Source organism: Marmota marmota, unplaced genomic scaffold, assembly GCF_001458135.2.
Source record: "Marmota marmota marmota unplaced genomic scaffold, marMar, whole genome shotgun sequence".
NCBI lineage: Eukaryota > Metazoa > Chordata > Mammalia > Rodentia > Sciuridae > Marmota > Marmota marmota.
This window is the reverse complement of record NW_026000206.1, coordinates 11750382-11769460: the sequence shown is the minus strand read 5'-3', so window position 1 is coordinate 11769460 and position 19079 is coordinate 11750382. Positions and strand designations below refer to the sequence as shown.

At 58.9% G+C, this 19079-nt stretch overlaps 1 protein-coding gene across 1 annotated transcript in view; it reads left to right on the top strand.

The window, feature by feature from the left end:
- Positions 1 to 19079, top strand: part of Tcerg1l (transcription elongation regulator 1 like) — a 173623-nt gene that overhangs the window by 31854 nt on the left and 122690 nt on the right. Inside the window, exon 5 of the mRNA XM_015498452.2 lies at positions 9129 to 9326. Within this exon, the coding sequence (XP_015353938.1) occupies positions 9129 to 9326 (198 nt within the window). The remainder of the gene's footprint in view (positions 1 to 9128; positions 9327 to 19079) is intronic.

Below are 19079 nucleotides of genomic sequence, written 5' to 3'. Positions count from 1 at the left end.
GTGACGGGGGGTGGGGGGGGTGGGCAGGCAGTGCCGGGCCAGGAGCTCCTGGAACCAGGCTGTTTCTCCTGAGGAAAACTGCTTCCCTGCCTTCCTGCCCCTTGCCCACTCTGACTGGCTTCGTTGCAGCAATCAGGATGTCTGCTCTACCGAGTGTGAGCGGCAATTGTCCTTTGGGGTAGTGTAATTAATCTCTAGTTTTAATAAAATGAATATTCAAATTATTGTGCAGTTACAGGAGACCATAAAACTAACAGTAAATCAGTATGGCTAAGCTGATGAGCAGAGCGGAGTGCATCCCCCACCTTCCTGGCATGGAGAGCGCATGCGCCCTCGTCCTGTACCATCCACACCCGAAGGCTGGAGAGCAGGCCTCCCATGTGGGGCTCTCAGTGTCCCTGCCATGGACATCACGGCTGCCATTCGTGTGGATGGGAGTGGACTCCTGTTCCTGCTAGTGGGACCCCGGGGGCCTCTGGGGTCATGACATCAGGGTCCTGGTGAGACATACATCAGAACTGTGACTTTTAGCCCGTCAGCTCTGCAGAGGAGACCTGGCCGAGAGTCCCCACATGCTGGGGAGAAGCGCCCGGATCCTGGCTGCACCATCCATGGTGGGGCTGGGAAGCAGAGCCCATCATCATGAGACAGGACAGGGACTGGGCAGGGAGCACCATTCACAGGTTGGGGCCTCAGAGCTCCCCACGGGTCTCTTGGGTAGGCACCACTGCCTGGGGCTGCACTCTGAGACCGCGAGCCCACCAGCTCCACCGAGGCAGCAGTCCCATCTGGGGAAACCTGGACTGTGGCTGGGGACAGGAAGGAGGGCTGAGCGGGTCCACATAGCACGGCCGGTGGGTGGCAAGCCCAACAGGTGGATCTCCACTGGGAAAGCAGAGGGAGACAGGACATCCCGGGTCGGCAGGACCTCTAGTTCTGGGGCCTTGGGAGCCTCGCCGTGACTCAGAGTGAGTGAGCCGAACAGCAGGGCGTCAGGTGGAAAGCAAGCCAGAGCAGGTGTGGTGGCGCACCTGTGGCCCCAGCTCCTGGGGACCTGAGGAAGGAGGACCCCTTGATCCCACAAGGTCAGGACCAGCCTGGACCGCACACTGAACCCCATCTCAGAAAGAGAGGAAGCCAGGTAGCAGCTCGCTGGGAAGAGCGTCCCTCCGAGGCCAGGAGCGAGGCAGGACCGACAGCAGCCCTGTGCAGATCATCTCCTGAGCACAGACAAGTGGCCCGCGAGTCAGTGAGGGCCAAGGGCTGCGCACACCGCCCACAGGGCTCGGGAGAGGTCCAGCACCAGGACCAGCAAGTCCTCCCATCTCAGCTTCATGGCGATGGGCTGCCTCGCAGAGCTGAGGCATGCAGGCAGGGACGGTGGACCACCTCACCCCGGGTGAATGTCTCCGGGGGATGCCGTTGCCTGGACTCCGTCAGTCCCTCTGGGCCCAGTTTTGCGTATCATTTTGAAGAGACAGAGTGGTCTTTGCAGAAGGTAAACATGGGGCGATTTTCCACTTCTCCAGGCTCCTTCCTTCCCCGTGTCTGCTGCGTGGACCAGCTGCCTGCAGCTGCAGAACAGCAACACATGCCCTCCTCACTGACCCTAGCAGAGGCCAGACAGTGGCCACTCTCCCAACACATGCCAGGCAGGGGAGAGAAGGGGGGTAAAATAGGAAAGCAGGTTTCTCCGGCACATTTATTGATGGACTGTTCCCTTTGTACTGGGGGAGTTCCACGGGGAGACACTTTCCTGGGTCGCTTGCTCTCCCTCTGGGTGGCACCTGACGTCATGTCCTTGTTTCCTGAAGGTCCTGAGCAGGGGCATTCCAGGCACTGCTGTGCCCAGGCCGTTGCTGGAAACCTGCTGCCTGAGCCTGAGGCTTCTCTGGGCCCTCTGAGGGGACGGACGGGGACTGGGAGCCGTGTTTAGAGGGAGGCCTGAATCTGGATCTTTGGGCTCACTGGGGTCTTGGGCTCAAAGGGCATCGACAGAGGTCCCCTGGGCAGCAGGCAGGGAGTGTGGGCTGCACCTTCGCTTTGTGGGCCTCAGCAGCATTTCGTGGGCATGGCTGTAGGGTGGGTGTTGGAGGAGAGTGGAGGTGCCTTCAGAAGGCGCTGCGAGGGAGCTGGTGTCCACTGTCTGGGAGCAGCCCCAGGAGGAGGGGCTGTCTTCACTCATTGTTTATGGGACTGACTCGGGGCAGCTGGAGGCTGGAAGTCATGGACGTGGTGAGCAGGCACATCGGTCGGCAGTGACCAGGCTGTCACTGTGTGCCCCTGGTGGAGGGTCCCAGAGAGCAGGGACTCGGTTGTTCTCAGGTCTAGAGTCAGATCTGACCCCTGGTTCAGTGGGAAGCCAGTGTTAGGGTTTTGATTCAAGGTCCCTGAAAGCTCATGATTAGATTGTGACAGTCACAGCCTCATCAGTGCCCATTGTGTGTGCTCTGTGTGCCTGAAGCCAGTGTCCTGTTCACACAGTCTTCTGCAGAAATCATGACCGGTTGATAGAGGGAGGCCTGCAGGACTTCCCCTGGGGCCGAGCTCACTTGCTAAGCAGAGGCGGACGGCAGGCTGTCCATGTCCCTGTGCATGGAGAGCGTGACGGGGTGCTTGTCAGATCCGGTTTTCCCCTCTGCGAGGACTCACCACATCTACTGTTTACCTGACTCTCTGCCACCTTGAGTCCTGGAGTCCTCCCCCACACGGTGTCCTCGCATGCAGACGTGGCAAGCGGGGCCCCCGCGCAGTCTTCTGCAGATGTCCAGGCCCTAACTTCTCACCCGCTCTGCAACCTGCTGGGGGTGACAGTTCCCAGCGTGGCGGCTGATGACTCCTCCAGGTGGTCTCAGGGCCCTGATGCTGGCATGCTCCTCCCTGAGGCTGGTGGCCTCTGGCAGTGACAGAGGCCTGGGTCCCGTGAGGTCTCACCCGTCTTCTTCTGACACCTGCCTTCTTGCAGGAGAGACCAAGGGCAAGGCCTGGCTGCTCTCCGTGTGCCTAGAGAGGTGGGGAGCCCAGGATACTGCCCAGCATTTGTGGGTGCCCTGAGGGGCGCAGTGCCAACTTAGCTTGTTCAGCCTGACATTTAGGGTCTGGAGCGCCTGCCCGCCCACCACCCGGTTCCCCTGGAGAGTGTCCCTCCCCTCCTTCCCTCTGCTGAATCCCATTCTAGATGGGTTGCAGGCTCTGGCAGCCGGTGCTGGAGGAGTCGGTAGCAGTGTGAATGGGTCAGAGGGTCCACTGCAGAGCCTGCTGCCCTCCGCACTGCTGAGGCCACAGAGTCTTAACCGGTCATGCTGCCCGTGGCCAGACCCATCTGTGCACGCAGCCAGGGGGCTTTGGGGACACCAAGGAGTGCCTTTGAGAAGCACTTGTCCTCAGGTGTGTCAGACAGGGAAGGTGTGTCTTCAGCCAGGGGGGCCAGCCCCAGCCCTGCAGAGGGGGACCCGGCCAGGTGGGCCTGACTAGGGGAGGCAGGTGCCACTGCTCACTGTGGCCTTTGTGTGATTCTTGTGTCCCCAAGCCTCTCTCTCCCCCACTGCAAACAGGGTGGCTAGCAGCTGTCCTGCTCGCTGCTGGCCAAGCGCTTACTGTAGATCAATGTGGACGAAGCTCCTTTGTCAGGTGGTAACTGGAGAAACAGGTCGGTGGCAGCGACTCACATGGCCGCAGTGGCAGTGGTCGCCAAGGGCTGGGGCTGAGCGCAGGGTTCTGGAGCCCCACCCCGCCCTCTCCTCCAGCTCTCCACCAGGGATATGCCTGGTTAACGACTGTGGCTTTAAGCATTGATTTCATAAGGGATGCTTATGGGGCGGCATTTCTGGTTTATCTCTTAGCTGGCTTAGCAGGGTTTTGGCTGGTCCTATCTTATCTCACTGTTCACCCAACTAAGGGGTTTTCTGCAGTCCTTTGGGGAAAGCCAGTTATTATTATTTATCAGTCGACCCGATTTATTGAGCGCTGCTGCTCCTCTTCCAACTTGGCTTGAGACGCGCTCTCCCGGGAGCAGCTGGCGTGGGGCTCTCCTTGGTGCCCTGGCTTCCTGGCTGGTGTCCTCAGAAGCAGGTGCCCGAGGGTGCTCGTCTGTTGGCCTGGTGCCTCCTGCTCTGTGTCTCAGGCCCAGCGCTGCCCAAGGCCTGGGTGCAGCAAGGCTGGCTGCCTGACAAGCAGGTGCTGCGGAGGCAGAGAGGAAGGAAAGCAGGAGGCGGCCCCACCCTTCCTCCCAGCCCGGCCCTGCCCGCCATGCAATGCTGTTCATTGTGAAAGTGCCCGTGTCCAGGTGCACTGTGGCTTTAGGGTGTGTCTTGGGGCTCAGGGCCAGGCACTGTTTACCTTGATGGGCTGGGTGATGGCTTCAGGTTGAAGGTCCCCAAGACCAGAGCTCCAGGAAGTGTACAGTGAGACAGGACCTCGTCCTTCCTGCTCAGCCACAAGTCATGAAAATCAGTTTATCGGCTGATTTGGTGAGAATCAGGGAGTTCTATTTCCATATGCAGCCGAGGGGCTCGGTCAGGTTAAGGGTGCTCCTTCCAAGCTCGTGTCTGAGGGCGATTCAAAAGGTAGGCTTGCTTGTATCTTTAGTTGACAGATGAGTTCTGGCAACAAAAATCACATAGAGATAAAAATATCTTCACACTTCCATCTACAAAACACTCTGACCTTAACATCTGTTTAAAACACTCTAGTTATTTTCCTGTTCATTGCTAAAGGTCATCTTCATTTTGAATGATGGATCAAATTTGTTTCAAAACATGCAAGGGTAGCGCATCACTGAGGTCCTGAGGCCGGGCCTGTCTTAAGCAGAAGCATCGAGCACCGTGTCCACCCACAGGCCTGGCCCTGGGTGTTCACTGCCACTCCCTGTCTCCTTGTAGCATGTTTTAAAAATTGTGTTTAAATCAGGTCTTGTTGGCACAGTCTGCCAACCTCTGGGGTGTGGTCGACAACACAGGACAGAGGGAATGGAGCCCACCTGCAGGGCCTCCAGTCTCCCCTGCACCCCAGGGGTGATGGCCGACCATGTGGACACCTGGTCAATGGGAGGGGCTTTGAGTAGGAACTTAGCCCTTCAGGGGCTCGGATGAGCCAGTCAGAGGAGCCGATTAAAACACAAGCCTAGAGTGAAGGCCCTGGCTTTACCCCCTTGGGATGGTGCAGGCCAGGGGACCTGGAGGAGGCGCCCGCAGCTCCCCAGCTCACTAGCCCATTCCCTCCCTCACAGAGCAGGGCAGGGTCCAGGCCACGTGGACAGCACAGAGGTGGCCTCTCTTCTGAAGAGGGTTCCTGCAGGTTTATGGACTTGCAGCAGGAGAGCCAAAGGAAGGGCTCGGCAGGGCTCAGGTCCGAAACGGTGGGAAGTGTTCCAGGCCCCCGTCCCAGGAGGAGGTGGATGGGGAGTGTCTCCAGGCCCCCCACCCATGATGAAGACAGTGGGGAGTGTCTCTAGGCCCCTCGCCCCATGAGGACGCACTCCGGAGGTGCCTGGATTTGCCCTGGGCCTGAGGCCTCTGGTGGACCCCTAGGAGGGGAGGTGCCACCCCTGCTGGGTGCACTGCCGGGAGGGAGCCTGCCCCCGGCCCCATCTGCTGCTGCTGTCTGGGAGCCTGCCAGGTGCCAGTCCTGCACCCCTTCTGGCATGGAGAGAAAGGTGTCCTGGCGGCTCGCCAGGCACGGGCCCTTGTAATTGCCTGGTCAGGCCCCAGACATCACCTGGTCTTTGGACTGGAGCTGCACCCCTCCGGCCCCAGTCTGCATCCCGATCCCACGAGGCTGCTCTCTTACACATGGTGACCTGCATTCGCCATGAAGACGTCAACCTCTCCTTCCGTGGGTGGGGGGCCTTGCCAGCCCCTCCCCCGTCGCAGCCCAGGGTTCCAGGCCTGGCGCCTCCCGGGCTCTCACAGCCTCAGTGCAGCTCTGAGCCTCCTGCAGAGAGGCAGGAAGAGAGGCCTGCTGCTGGTGGTCACTGCTGGGCCACACATGCGTCCTGCTGTGGGCATGAGTCAGGTGTCCACACAGGGCCCGTCCCTAGGGCTGGTGCCTGGGGCTCCTGGGCCGGGCAGGACAAGGGTCCTGGGGTGATGAAGGGCCAGCTCAGGGGGCCTGAGGGGCTTTGCTCTTTGCTCCCACCCCTGGCCCTTTCCTGGGGGCTTCCAGCAGCTCAGGACTGGGCCGTCCTCTGAGCCACCTCTTCCTGGGCAGCCCTTGAGGACTCCCCTTGCCATTGTCTCGAGAAGCACTGGGCAGGGCTCCAGTGGTCACAGCCAGCTGTGGAGAAGCAGTGGAGAAAGGACTTCTGGAGGGGGAGAAGCCACCTTGAATAAGAAGCACTCACACGGGACTTGGAAGTGTGTTGAGATTTTCCCCAAATCAGTCATTCAACTGATGGCTGCCTGCCCCGGTGCTTGCAGAGGCTCACCCCTGGCCTGGTCCTGGGTGAAACACGCAGGTGTCCACCTGGGGCGCAGTGGTCTCTGCCATGCTGCTCGCCTGGGCGTCACCTGGGACGCAGTGAGTGAGTATGGCAGGTCCATGTGGCACTTGCACCCCCAGGAGCAGTGGGCTCTGAGCAGCAGCTGGCCACTCAGTGGTAAAGGGGGTGTCTATCTGTGATATCTCATGGGAAAGCAGCCTGCAGTGGGACCGCAATGTGGTGCCAGCACAGAGGGGCCTTGCCAGCAGAGAACAGCAGCACAGTCAGGTGCTCAGGGGGGTCCGGGGGACATTTTCACTTATCTACGGGGTATGCTGTGGGGCGGTTTTGTTATTAAGCTGTAGGGTTTTGAGTATTGCTTACGTTCTCTGACTTTCGATCCCTACATAGTAATGATGGGATCCACTACACCCCAGTGGAACAGACGAGGTCCAGAACTGGGGACAGCAAGTGCCACAAGCCGTGTGTGGCTGTTGGGGACAGAGCAGTCAGCCTCTCGGGAGGAGTCGGTGGTTTCTTACAAAGCTACTCATACCTCTACCGTGTTATGCTGCAATTCCCCTCCTTGGTATTTACCCAGAGGATTTGGAAACTCATGTCCACATGAGGATCTGGGCACAGCTGTTGTAGCAGTTTATTCATAATCACCAACACTTGGAAGTTCCCGGGACGTCCTTCAGTGGGTGAGTGGGTAACTGCTGCGTCCTTGGAGTGAAATACTACTCAGCCATAACCAGGAATGAGCTGTCTGTCGTTCCTTGGGAGACGTGAAGGAAGCTCCCAGGCGCCTCGCTCAGTGGGGGATGGAGGGACGTTAAGTGAACATGGCCAAGGGCAGAAGCCAGTCGGTATGGCTGGGCCAGGCTTGGTTCTGATCACAGGGCATTCAGAGAAGACATGGCCACCGTGGATAGGCCAGGGGCTGTGGGGGTGGGAGGAGGGGGAAAGTGCAGTGTGGGCATTTCTGGGGCCGCAGGACTCTGGGTGAGGCTGGGGTGGCAGATACGCGTCAGTGTGCGTTTGTCAAAAACCCGTAGGACATTCAGCACCAATGACAACGAATCCTGCAGGAAACTGTGGGTCTTAGTGAGTCACTGTGTGTCCCTGAGAGCTCTCCCCTGTGGAGACGCACCGCGGCAGAGCAAGGCGCCAGCAGGGACCTGGGGTGGCCAAGGAGGGAGCGGCACCTTCTGCTGGTTTTTCTGCAGCCCAACGCTGCTTGGTGAAAAGTCAACTCAGGTTTAGAATCCATGTCTGCCCGTCACTGGGACTTCAGAAACCGGGCAGACAGGAAGGAGAGGAGCCACATTTATGTCCACGTTCAAGACTGACTTCCAGTCCCCCACGGGCAGCTTTTTAAACACGTCTGACATCCTGGTGGAAGGCTCTCTGAGACGCAGATCGGCAGGCACTGTCCCTGGGCCTGGGCTGAACCAAGCCCTGCCTGTCATCCCCAAGCAGCCAAGATCAGGACATCCACATGGTGTCAGGGCTGGCCCTTCTCTGCTCCATGCCCCATCCCTCAATGTCTGCCCACGCCAAGTGCCACCCCAGTCACCACACACCTGTGTCCACCGGCATCCACCTGCACTGCCTGCTGTCCCCCAGCCAGCCCTGTTTCCTCATCGCCCATGTCCTTCCCCTTGCCCCCTCCACCTGCCTCCCATTCTCCTGGACACACAGGGCCTTTGCACTCCCTGCTATTTGTCCGTGGCCCTCTCCTCTAGGGGCCAGTGGTTCCTCCCTGTGCTCCTGACCCCCTTCTCTGCCTTTCCCCTTGTGCCCATCAACCTATCACAGAAGGCAAATAAGTGAGAAAAATGTAGTCTGTATGTCCTCTGGGAGGCCACGCCTGGAGGCAGCTGTGCACTGTGGGCCCTCGCCTCTGTCCCTGTGAGCGGGAGCAAGCCGCACCTGTCAGTGACTGTGGTGTAGATATTTAAGTGCTTTTCTGGCCTGTTTTGTCACTCACCTGTCTTGTGAGTCATTGCATAACTGTCCTTGATCCCTTTGGTGGCCGAGTCCTCACCAGGGACAACCTGATGGCAGGAGGCTGGCCGCATCCTGCAGCTACAGGCCGGGTCCTGTGAGCTCAGGACACCCGTCTGCCCTGACCCACAGCTGCCCCTTCCAGCAAGCCCTCTCCATCCTATGTGTGTGGCCTGGAATGGCTCCAGTGACCACGCTCTTGTCACCGTGGCTTCTCTTTCCTTTCATCCTCTTGTGTACTGAGGATTAGCCCAGGGACACTTTACCACTGAGCCACATCCCCAGCCTTTTTGATTTTATACCTGGACACAGGGTCTCACCAGGTTTCCCAGGCTGACCTTGAACTAGCCATCCTTGGTTGCTGGGTTCACAGAGGTGCATCCTGCCCCGGCCTATTGTGGTGATTTCTGACGTTGTGCACTATCCACGTGCATCACAGCTGGGCTGCTTCTGTTAGGGTGCAGGGGTCTCGCTCCTCTCCCGGGTGACTGCGGGCTCTGCAGTGCACTGGACATCCTGCAGGGCATATGCAGTTGCACAGTCCACCCTCAAGTGCTTCCTCTGGGGAGGGAGGCCCACAGGTGGGCTTTCTCTGGAGGGAGCTGGCGCGGGGTTTGGGTGCTGGTGCCTGACATGGTGCAGCAGGCGTCTGTCACCGTGGATGACGCACATCCCATTCTGACCTGTCCCTCTTCCGCAGGTGGTTGCCATAACAGCCTTAAGCCGATCAGCAACAGTCCCACCATCGCCATCGCAGCCGCCGCTGCAGCCGCTGCCGCCGCTATGGTCTCCGTGGACCCTGAGGGACTCCGGGGTCCATCCCCTGCCAGCGTGCAGCCCTGCCACTTCCTGACATTGGCGCCCATCAAAATACCGCTCCTGACGGCCCCCTTCTCAGGTAGGCACAGAGCCGCGCGCTGCTCGCAGACGGAATCCTCCATCGGTGAGAGGCAGGGACGCTGGCCACCGTGGCTCAGGTTTCTGGTCAGTGCCTATGGCCAGGGGTGCATGTGCTGCCGGACATTCTTCTGAGGTCACGCAGGGTCTGCTCAACGTCAGACTGCCCAGACACACCTGGGTTCCACCAGGAGCCAGGCCTTGCTGTGCCACCCTGCATTTTCAGCCTGTGAGTGAAGAACTGAGCTGTCTCCTAGGACTCTGTGGCGTAGTGCAGGAGCCTGGCGGTGCAGGGACCCAGACCTTTGTTCTTTCCTTGCGTGGGGCACACAAAATAGCAAGAGCAGCCCTGGCAACGAGTCCGCGTGGCACTAGAGCACAGTGCTGAGCCACTCGCCCCTCCCTGGCCAGGCTGGGACTGGGGCAGGATGAGTGATGGCCCCGAGCCCCTGAGCTCTGTCCTGGGGCGTCGGGCTGGCGGACACTCTGGCTTTCTGGGAGGTGCTGGGAGTCGTGGATGCGGGGCCAAGGAGGGAGACAAGGCTGGCCGCGGATCCGTGCCTGCCCGTGCTCACTAAGCGTGGCTGCTGGAGTCGGCAGGCCTGGTGACCGGTGTCCCTGTGAAACGCTGGTTCCCTCAGGTGCCCGTTAGGGTAGAACAGCACTGGGTGAGCCCTCCAGGAGTGCTCTGGTTTTCGTTGTTCACCTGAATGGGGATTCCGAGAAAGATGACACACATGGGGGGTTGAAATAGCATCCTGGATCCGAAAGTCCACAATCTGAAATGCTCCCAATCCACCCCTTTGGAGTGCTGGCAGGGTGTCCCAGTGGAATTTCCACACCATAAAGATTTGTTTCTTGCACAAAATTACTTTTAAAATATCGTATGAAACCTTCAGGCCGTGTGTACAAGGGGTACATGAAATACACTTCCTTTTAGGCTTGGGTCTCATCCCCAAGATGTGTCATCACATATGTACAAAAATCTGAAAAAAATCCCTAATCCAAAACCCTCGAGGTCCCCAGCAGTTTGGAGGAGGGACGCTCCGCCTGTGTCGCTGCCTGCGAGGCTGGGAAGTGTGTCCAGGCGTCACACGCCCAGGGTGAAGGGCGAGCTGGTGCCCTGGTTCCCAGTCTCTATAGAGTGGTTTGGCCTGTGGACCTTTCCTCCTGCAAACCTAGAGTGGTCTTCTCCACGCTGGGCTTTGCATTCTGTGTTTCCACATTGGTGTGATGAGTATTGGGTCAATGTACTCTCAAGAACCAAGTCCCGTTTGCGTTTCCGCGTGTGAGTGAACTCACATGTGGAGTTTGATGGGAAAATAAGCGAGTGTGTGGGTAACCCTGTATGGAGCCCAGCTCCCAGCTGTGTCAAGATGCTGCCTGAGACCTGTCAGTCACTGACATTTGATCAGCTGACACTGATCCCGGGAAATCCATCTTAGAACCGAGACGGGGTGCCAGGGGGCTTCACTTTCTGTCTCTCAGGCATTTAGGAAATGACATCATAAACATTAGCCCCCTTCTGTGTTTGCCTTTTCAAAGGTTCTGTGACCAAATCAGCCACCATGACGCGCTCAATTGGAAAAGGTCAAGCCTCTGGGTTGTAGTCTCTGCCTTGATGGGGGTGTTGGCTTTGAAAGTTTGATCTAAAGCCCTGCTCCGAGGAGGGTGAGGTTGAAATGCAATCGGGGGTGGACCAGGACCAAGGAGCTCACTGAGCTGTGGGTTGCGAGGCAGCCCAGGCCCTGCAGCTCTCCCAGGGGTGCCCAGTGAGGGTGTTGGAGGGGTGGCCACCTGCAGTACTGTCCAGGGCACCTCTTCTAGCCATCTCAGAAGTGAGTGAGGCCAGCCACGCCCATGTGACACCAAGCTGGAGGCCCCTGGAGAACCTCTTGAGAAGCGAGGCTTGCAGGAGATGCCGGGCAGCTTGCCGGCCAGGGCTGCTCAGGCAGGCTGTTTCCAGGCCACTCCCCGCAGCCTGTGCAGGGAGCCTGCTCTTAGAGTCAGCTGTTCTGATGAGCAGCTCGCTGGGGAATTCCTGACACCCCTTAAAATGGGTGGATGGCGAGGGGCAGGAGAAGGACAGAGGTCCCTGGGAGGTCTAGGGGGACCCAGAGCAGAGGGGAGTCGTCAGTGGAAGTCTGCTCCGTGAGAAGTGATGTCGTGGACGCCGGTGCTTTGGGTGTCCAGAGGGGAACCACCCATGTGCACCCGAAGGTGATGATTCCCACTGCCGATGAGAGAGCTGGACGCCCTCAGCTTGGTGACAAGAGCCAGATGGCCTCAGAGGCCACACAGAGTGGGATCCATGGTTCTCATCGGGACATCTTGGTCTCCAGGGCATAGTTGGCAGTGGCAGGAGATGGCTTTTGGTTGTCGGAACTTCAGGAGCTACTGCTGGGATCTTTGGGGTAGAGGCTGGGGAAGTAGCCCGTGTCCCTGGCCCCAGAACAGTCCCCGTGATAACAGCGATCCTTCGGCCGACTTCAGGGATGCTGCTGTCAGGAAATCCTGGTTCATGCCAGGAGGCTGCCGACCAGAAACTGAGGCCTGGGCAGGTGCAGACTCACCTGGGAGTTCCTGTTCCTCTAGCCTGAACCCCGAAGGAACCAGGCTCTCTGGGAGGAGGGAGCAGGAGAACCTCAGGATATTTGCCCTCAGGGGGAGCAGCTGGAGGCCCCGGGACTGGCTCTGCCCGCAGCCAGAGCAGGTTCCCCTCCTGGCCTGCCCCTCAGCACATCCCTGCACTGCCTCTCTGCTGCTGGGCCCCTCAGCCTCCTGCTGGGGCCCTCTGATCACGTGCTGTCCCCTTCCTGGGCCCCAGGTTACCTGCATGCAGGGTTGGGTCTTTCTATCCTGGCCCCTCTGCACCAGTGGGTTGACTGAACTCAGCTGACTTCAGGGCCCTGCCTTCAGGGACCACTGTCCCCAGGGCTAGGCTGAGCAGAGCTGCTCTCTGCATTGAATGCCGCTGCTCGGGTCTGCTAGAGCTAGCGGGGGCAGCATCGAGTGGAGGGCACAGCGCACTGCAGATGTGCTATCTGTTATTCAGATGGGCGTCCCTGTGACCAAAGGACCCCACAAGAACAGCTTAGCAGAGGAAGGGTCTGTCTTGGCTCCCAGTTTCAGAGACGTAGTCCATGGCCAGCCAGCCCCACAGTCTGGGTCAGAGGTGAGGTGGACATCATGGCAGAAAGTCAGGAGGAGGAAAGCAGCTCAGGATGGAGCATCGGGGAGAGGAACAGGCCCCAGGAAAACCAAGCCTTCCCGTGACCTGCCACCTCCAGCCACCCCCACCTGCCTAGTCACCACCCCATCATGCTCTCATAATGCAACCCTTTCACCCTGACTATGCCAGGTGAGCACAGAGCTTTGGGGACAGCGCGTGTGCAGTCATAGCCCTGCCCTTTCTGCTGACAGCTGGGCTGGGACGGCTGGAGGAGCCACCAGGAGGCTGGACAGAAAGGCGCCCTCTTCACCAGGTCTCCACCACAGCTGCTGGCATCTCCCTGCTCCTTCAGGCCTCTGGCTTCAGACTGCAGAGGAGCTTCCAGGGGAGGTGATCTCAGTGCGTAAGGAGCTGTTTGTCAGGGCACGGTGAGAGACGGGATGAGTGGGCTGGGGATGTCCCCGGAGCGCTCCAGACCTGCAGCCACCAGACAGGGGCCTGCCCTGACCTTGTGCCAGGAACGGTGAGGTGGGCTCAGAGCTGACTGAACTCGGCAGCTGCCCCACAGGACGGGATAAATGAAGTGGCTCTTCTTTTAAGAATAATCCTGTCTATTTTTACGACGTGACTTGCCATTTTCTTTAGCATGTGAGTGAGAAAGGTGCTGTGTGAGTGAGGAGTTGGTCTCTAGTAGCAAAAATTACCATCAAATACAAATATTAAAAGGTGCCATCTGCCTTGGAGATCATTTGCCACCTGTTCTTTTGCTTCCAGAACTACGTAATGGTCTAGATTTAACGTGTTGTCCTGCCACAGAACAGCTGGGAGTGACTATTTTTTTTTTCTGCCAGTATCTTGCCAGCCAAGCCGTGTAACGAGTCCGAGAAGTCTCCAGGCCAGAGCCAGCGCGGCCTTTCAAGTCTCCCTCGTTAGGGAGCCTGCAGATGCTCAGGCAGGCCCCGCGACAGCGGCCGTCAGCCATGCGGCACGACGGCTTTCATTTCTTTTTTTTTTTTAATCCAGGAATTGTTTTCTCCTCCACTATAATCAAAAATGTCATAATACATATTAACATTTTAGAGTTTTCCAGAGTCAAAAATACAGTAACACGGTAACAACATAATTACTCACAACCCAATATGCAGGAGCCCAGCTTCCTGTGGGGAAGGCGTGTGTGTCTTGGACAGAGGCATCAAGCCACTGTTAGTAGAAATTGTGGGGACCTGAACAGGCAACGGGCTTCGGGCACTTTGCTACCTGTGACGACCGAGGTTGTGTCCAGACGCCTGTGCAGGTCTCCAGGCTGGCGCTAGGACTGGGTGTGCGGCAGCCTCTCCTACGTGGAGAGTGTCCCTGGGACCCAAGGGCAGGACCCGTTTTCACACGAGTCTCCCCCTTCGGCCAGGTCTAGGTGGAGCACCCAGAAGGTGCTCCTGTGACCCGAGTCCCCCAGGGCTCTGGTCCCTGAGGAGCCTGCGGCACTGTCTGCATTGGCCATCTCCACCGGTAGATACGACCCACTCTTTCTCTGAAAAGAAAAATTGGAGCTGCCGCTGGCCAAGCCTGTGCATCTACGTCAAGAGTAAAGCGTGGAGTGCCCCAGACGCCACGTGGCCCTTCCAGGGGAAGCAGCGGCACCCGGTGCCCAGCCTCCCTGCAGCTGTGCCACATGTGTGCCAGGCACCTTCTGCCGCTCTTTCCACAGTTGTTCACCACACCCTCCAGGGCCTGCAGACTTGTCTCCTCTGAAGTTCACAGAGTGCACCCTGGGTACACACCTGGTGCAGCCGGTCTTGTCAGGGAGGTGTCTCTGGGCGCTGCCAGGGGTTTCTGAGTGGGCACAGGAGGCAGCGCCCTTTGAGCTGCTCCATGGAACACCAGACACAGTTGTCACCTGTGTCCCTGGGACGCACTCGCCTTCCTGGTCTGACAATCCTCTGCTGGGCTCCACCTGGGCCGAGTGCTCAGGAGCCCTGGGCCCTGCTCTGTGTCCCCTGAGCTTCCATCCTGGGTGGTGAGGGTGGCAGCAGGCCTCCTGCTCCATGGGCTCTGGGCTGCAGGTTCTTGGTGGGTGCCCCACTTTCCCAAGGACATTTCGAGCTCCCCTTCTTGTACAGGAAGGGCTGACTCCCACCCCAGGGTCTTCTCACGAGAAGCCGGCAAACCTCTGTCCCCAAGGTCTTCCAGCCACCCCACCCCCGTAGGCTCCAGTGCAGGCAGTGCCACCAGCATGTCCAGGAGCCGAGCCCAGCGCCTGGAGGTCACCCGGATCCTCCTCCTGCTGGCTCCTCACGTCCCGCTGGTCAGCACCGTCGTCCCTCCTCTTCCCCAACACCGGGGTGGTGGGGAGGGCCATACCTCTCTGTCTTCTCCTCTTGTCCAAGCGGCACAGCCTTTACATGGAGGCCGCTGCACATTCCCTCTGCCTCCACAGCACCTGCACGAGCCACAGAGGAGCCAGCGTTCAGCTCTAGGAATCATGCACCAGCCCCACGCTCACCTCCCTGGCACTGCCTTCCGTGGGTTAGAGCAAGCCCCAGCTCCCCCGGGCCTTGGGCGCTCTCGCGCCGTGCCTGGCCTGCACAAGCCACCTCCATTTGCCCTGCAGCCCTCGCATGCCGGCTGCTGCTAGCTCCTCTACATATCAAGGAATAGCCTGGCTGCCTCAGGTCCTTTGCTCTGCTATTTCCCCACTCACAGACGAGCCCTGGCAGCGTCCTCTGGAATAAGAGCTTCCTCATTGGTGGGCATTTACTTGGAGATTTTCATCTTGGCTCAGAATCATTCTTGGTGTCCGTTTCTGCATATTTCCTCCTTCGCTGGGAGTCAGGGCCACTGGCAGGGCCCCCATGCCTTCTTCACCACCGAGTAAAACACGTGGTGACGGTCTTCCCTTGGTAGGACCTTGCTCGGGGACACGTGGAGCACAGCTCTGTCCTGCAGTGGTGCTTGGACTTTAGGGTGGGTCTCAGCAGACACAGCGGTGTCCATGCCAGCCTGTGCCATCCAAGGCGGTGACGAGGCACTGCCCTCCTCTGCACATGCATGTCCCACACCCCTTGCCTACCTGGGCCCCATAACTGAGCAAGGTCACCAACAGGAGGAGGCGCCTGCGGCCAGAAGTCTTCCTCAGCACTGTGAGCTTCGTGTCCCCTGCAGAGACGGCCCTCGGTGCAGGTCAGTCAGATCTCTAAACAGGAGCTCAGGCGCAGGACGAGGCTCTGCTGTGAAGGACTTCCAAGCAGTGGTCAAGCCCCAGTCCTACATTCTTGTAGGGTGAATTTCCTGGAATCCAAACTTTCAAGCCAGAAGGACTGTGGACCCCATGTGGCCAGTCCCATTAGGTAAGGCTGGGAGACCATCGGAGGTCAATAGAGACTGGCTTCCCACTGGCTGGAGAAGGGCCAGTAAGTCAGAGTCATCCTGTTCAGAGAGGGCATCACTGTGCCAAAATCAGCACCCGATGTCCTGAAAGTGGCCACTGCGGTGCTGAAGGGCGGCCAGCCCAGGAGAAGGGCTGTGTGCACCCCACGCACACACAGTTGCACATGGTGCCTGGGTGGGTCTGTGGTCTCCATGCAGGGCCAGTTTAGGAGACCCTGGAAGGACTATGAGAAAACAGGTTGGTCTGCAGATGAGGGGATGGGGACCACTCATTGCTGCCTTAACAACATGTGCCCTGGAGGCGCATGGTTGTGTTAGGTGGCCTTGCTCTGCCGCAAGGCCCAGCACTTAACCCTGCTGGATGTGCTTCTGGTAAGGGAGCAGCGGGCTCCTTCCAGCCGGGCCACTTGGACTGATCTGAGATCAGTGCCCTTAGAGACAGCTCCATGACGGATGGGCATCAGAGATGGCAAGGGTGATGTCCGATCAAGGGTGTGGCCCAGCCTCGGGGCCTGCTTGTTGCTCAGGGCCTCACGCTCTGGAGTCTCTGGGTCTTGCCTCTCACACAAACCCCTGTGGGACATAAACACAATCAGTGTCACACAAGAGGGCTGTGGGTGAGCTGGGCTTGTGGACCTGTGTTTACTCGAGGCCTGAGTGGGAGGGATCTGGCCCTTTGCTCTGGACACTTTAATTTCTAGGGGCTACGTGGGAGTTGCTTTGAGAAAACACCCCCAAAGTAGCATTGGTGCTTCTAAGTAGCTCCAGCTGTGGACAACAGATGGCAGGTCCTTGAAGGTGAGGCGTGAGGTCACCGTCTGGTCTGGCACCTCCACCTTGGGTCTGCCTCCCAAGGGACCTGAAGAGGTCCCAGAAACATCTCTATGTCCGTGTTCACAGCCACATTATTCACCATAGCTGAGGGGTGGAAATGACTGTGACGACTGTCCACAGGTGACGGGGAGGACAAGGTGGAGCACGTGTGGACCACAGGAGACTCACCCGGGCTACAACATGGACACGCTCGGGGACACCAGGCTCAGTGACATCAGCCAAGCCTCAGGGTGCCATGTGCATGTGTCTCTGGAGGCAACAGATGCTTGGACGTCAGTGGAACAGTGGGTGCTGGGGCAGGGTGTGGCAGGAGCCAGTGTGCGCAGTCTCAGCTTCAGAAGATGGACAAACCCTGGGGGTGGGGGTGTGACAGTTGCCTAGCACCATGAATGGCCTGAGTGCCCTGAACCGCACACCCAGAAATGATTATGACGGTAAATTTTATGGTGCATGAATTTTACTACAGTTTTTAAAAGTAGCCCTGGCACTTCCTGTACTGGGTGCTACCTGGAACAGGCCGTGGGGTCCTGCCCCGTGGGCTCCAACCAGTCCCCCTGTCTGAGAGAGAGGCCCTTGCACACACAGGAATGGAACTTGTCATGGGAATTTGGAAAGTGCCAGAAGAAGAGCATTAGATAGGAAACCTGTGAGGCTCCCACCTCCCTTGTGAGTTCGAGCTCCAGCCGTCTCTAGCCTCTGCGTCCCCTCTGTGTCCCCTCTGCGTCCCCTCTTGTAACAGCCTCTGGCAGCCAGGGTTAGCCATCTGGAACACAGTAGAAACCGAGGTGTGATGGGAAGAGGCCCCAGCCCAGCCGGAGCAGCTGGTGCAGGCCCCTGCACTCTTCTTGGGCAGCTGGACAGACTTCAGTGGGGACCACAGGGAGCTGGCAGAGGCAGAGCCTGGCCCGGGGGTCTGTGCTGGGTGAGGGTGTGGTCCCGGAGCAATAGGGTGAAGTGCTGTCCTGAGTTGGGGTGGGTCTGGGGGCACAGAGGCTGGGAGGGGCCCAAGGGAGGGGGTAGACCTGCAGGGATGGGGTAGGGGTCAAGGCAGCGAGGATGGGACTGACACTGGGCAGTGGGGGACCAGGGCGAGACCCAGAGCACCAAGGATGTGGCAGGGTTGGCTTGGAACATTCTGCTCTCACAGTGTTTTTCTGGGACATTTGGCAGTTTACCCACTGCTTGAGGACACAGTGATGTCCCATCGTCCCTACTTCAGTGCCCCTGGCATGGCCTTCTGAGGCAGGGGTGGGAGTGAAGCCCCCTGGCCGAGAAGACGCAGGACCTGGTGCAGGCCAAGGTACCCAGCCATGCCCCCAGGTTGAGGGAAGAACAAGGCCGGGCCCCTGTTACTAAGCAGGGGACATAGGCAGGCAGAGGGTGGGTCAGCGTGCACAGTGTCTTACACGTGATGAGAGGCTGTGCGTGCTGACCCGCAGTCTCCAGCTCCAGGAGGAGGTGAGGACATCATGGTGGAGCAGCGCCTGTCCCCTCTGCCCCTGCGACAGGGTGAGGATGGCTATGCTGGGCCCTTGCTGTGGGTGACGTCTAGCAGCCCTTGCCACCCCCCACATCTCCTGGGGACTCCCAGGGCTCCCGGGAGGAGGCTGCTGTGCTGGGACCAGTGACACTGACCAGTGACACTGTGACGGGTACTGACTGTCCTTACCAAGATAAGCACGCGCCAAGAACCAGAGACTTCCAGGACCATGGTGCCACCTCCTCCACTCCTCTCCTGCTCCTTCCCGCGGTTGTCATGGCGGTTGTCACCTGACCCGGCCCTGGAGGGTGTGTCCTTTAGTAAGTACGTGGATTCCAACAAGGTTTAGGGTCTATGACAGTCACCTGCCCACCTTGGGAGGGAGCGGGCTGGCAGGTCCAGGCCAAGTCAGCCCGTGTCATCGCTGTGGACGGATCTTTCTCAAGTGACCAACACGTCTGCATGCAGAGCTGGGTAGACTCTGACCCAAAGGAGAAGGCAGCAGAGGACAGACATGACATGAAGGCAGAGGGGCCGAGTCTCTTCACACCACTCCAGCCATGCGGCATCTGCAGGCCACATGCAGAACCCGTGTTTTCAGCAAAAGCCACCAAACGTCCCTGCGCCCCCTTTTGGCACAGGCAGTGTGAGTAGCAGGCTGCTCCCTGCCTAAGCTCTTGAAATTCCATTTACCTCTTTAAAATTACAAGCCACCAGGCAGGTGGGACACCCCATGCAGCCAGCCAGGCCGGGGCTTCGCCTGGAGGTCTCTGGAGGGATCTGCACAGGCAAGGGGGGCTCTTCCAGCGCCTTAAGTCTGCAGGCCGCGTCCCTGGCCTGCCTCGGCCTCTTTGTTAACACACGGTTCAAACCTCACGGCTTTC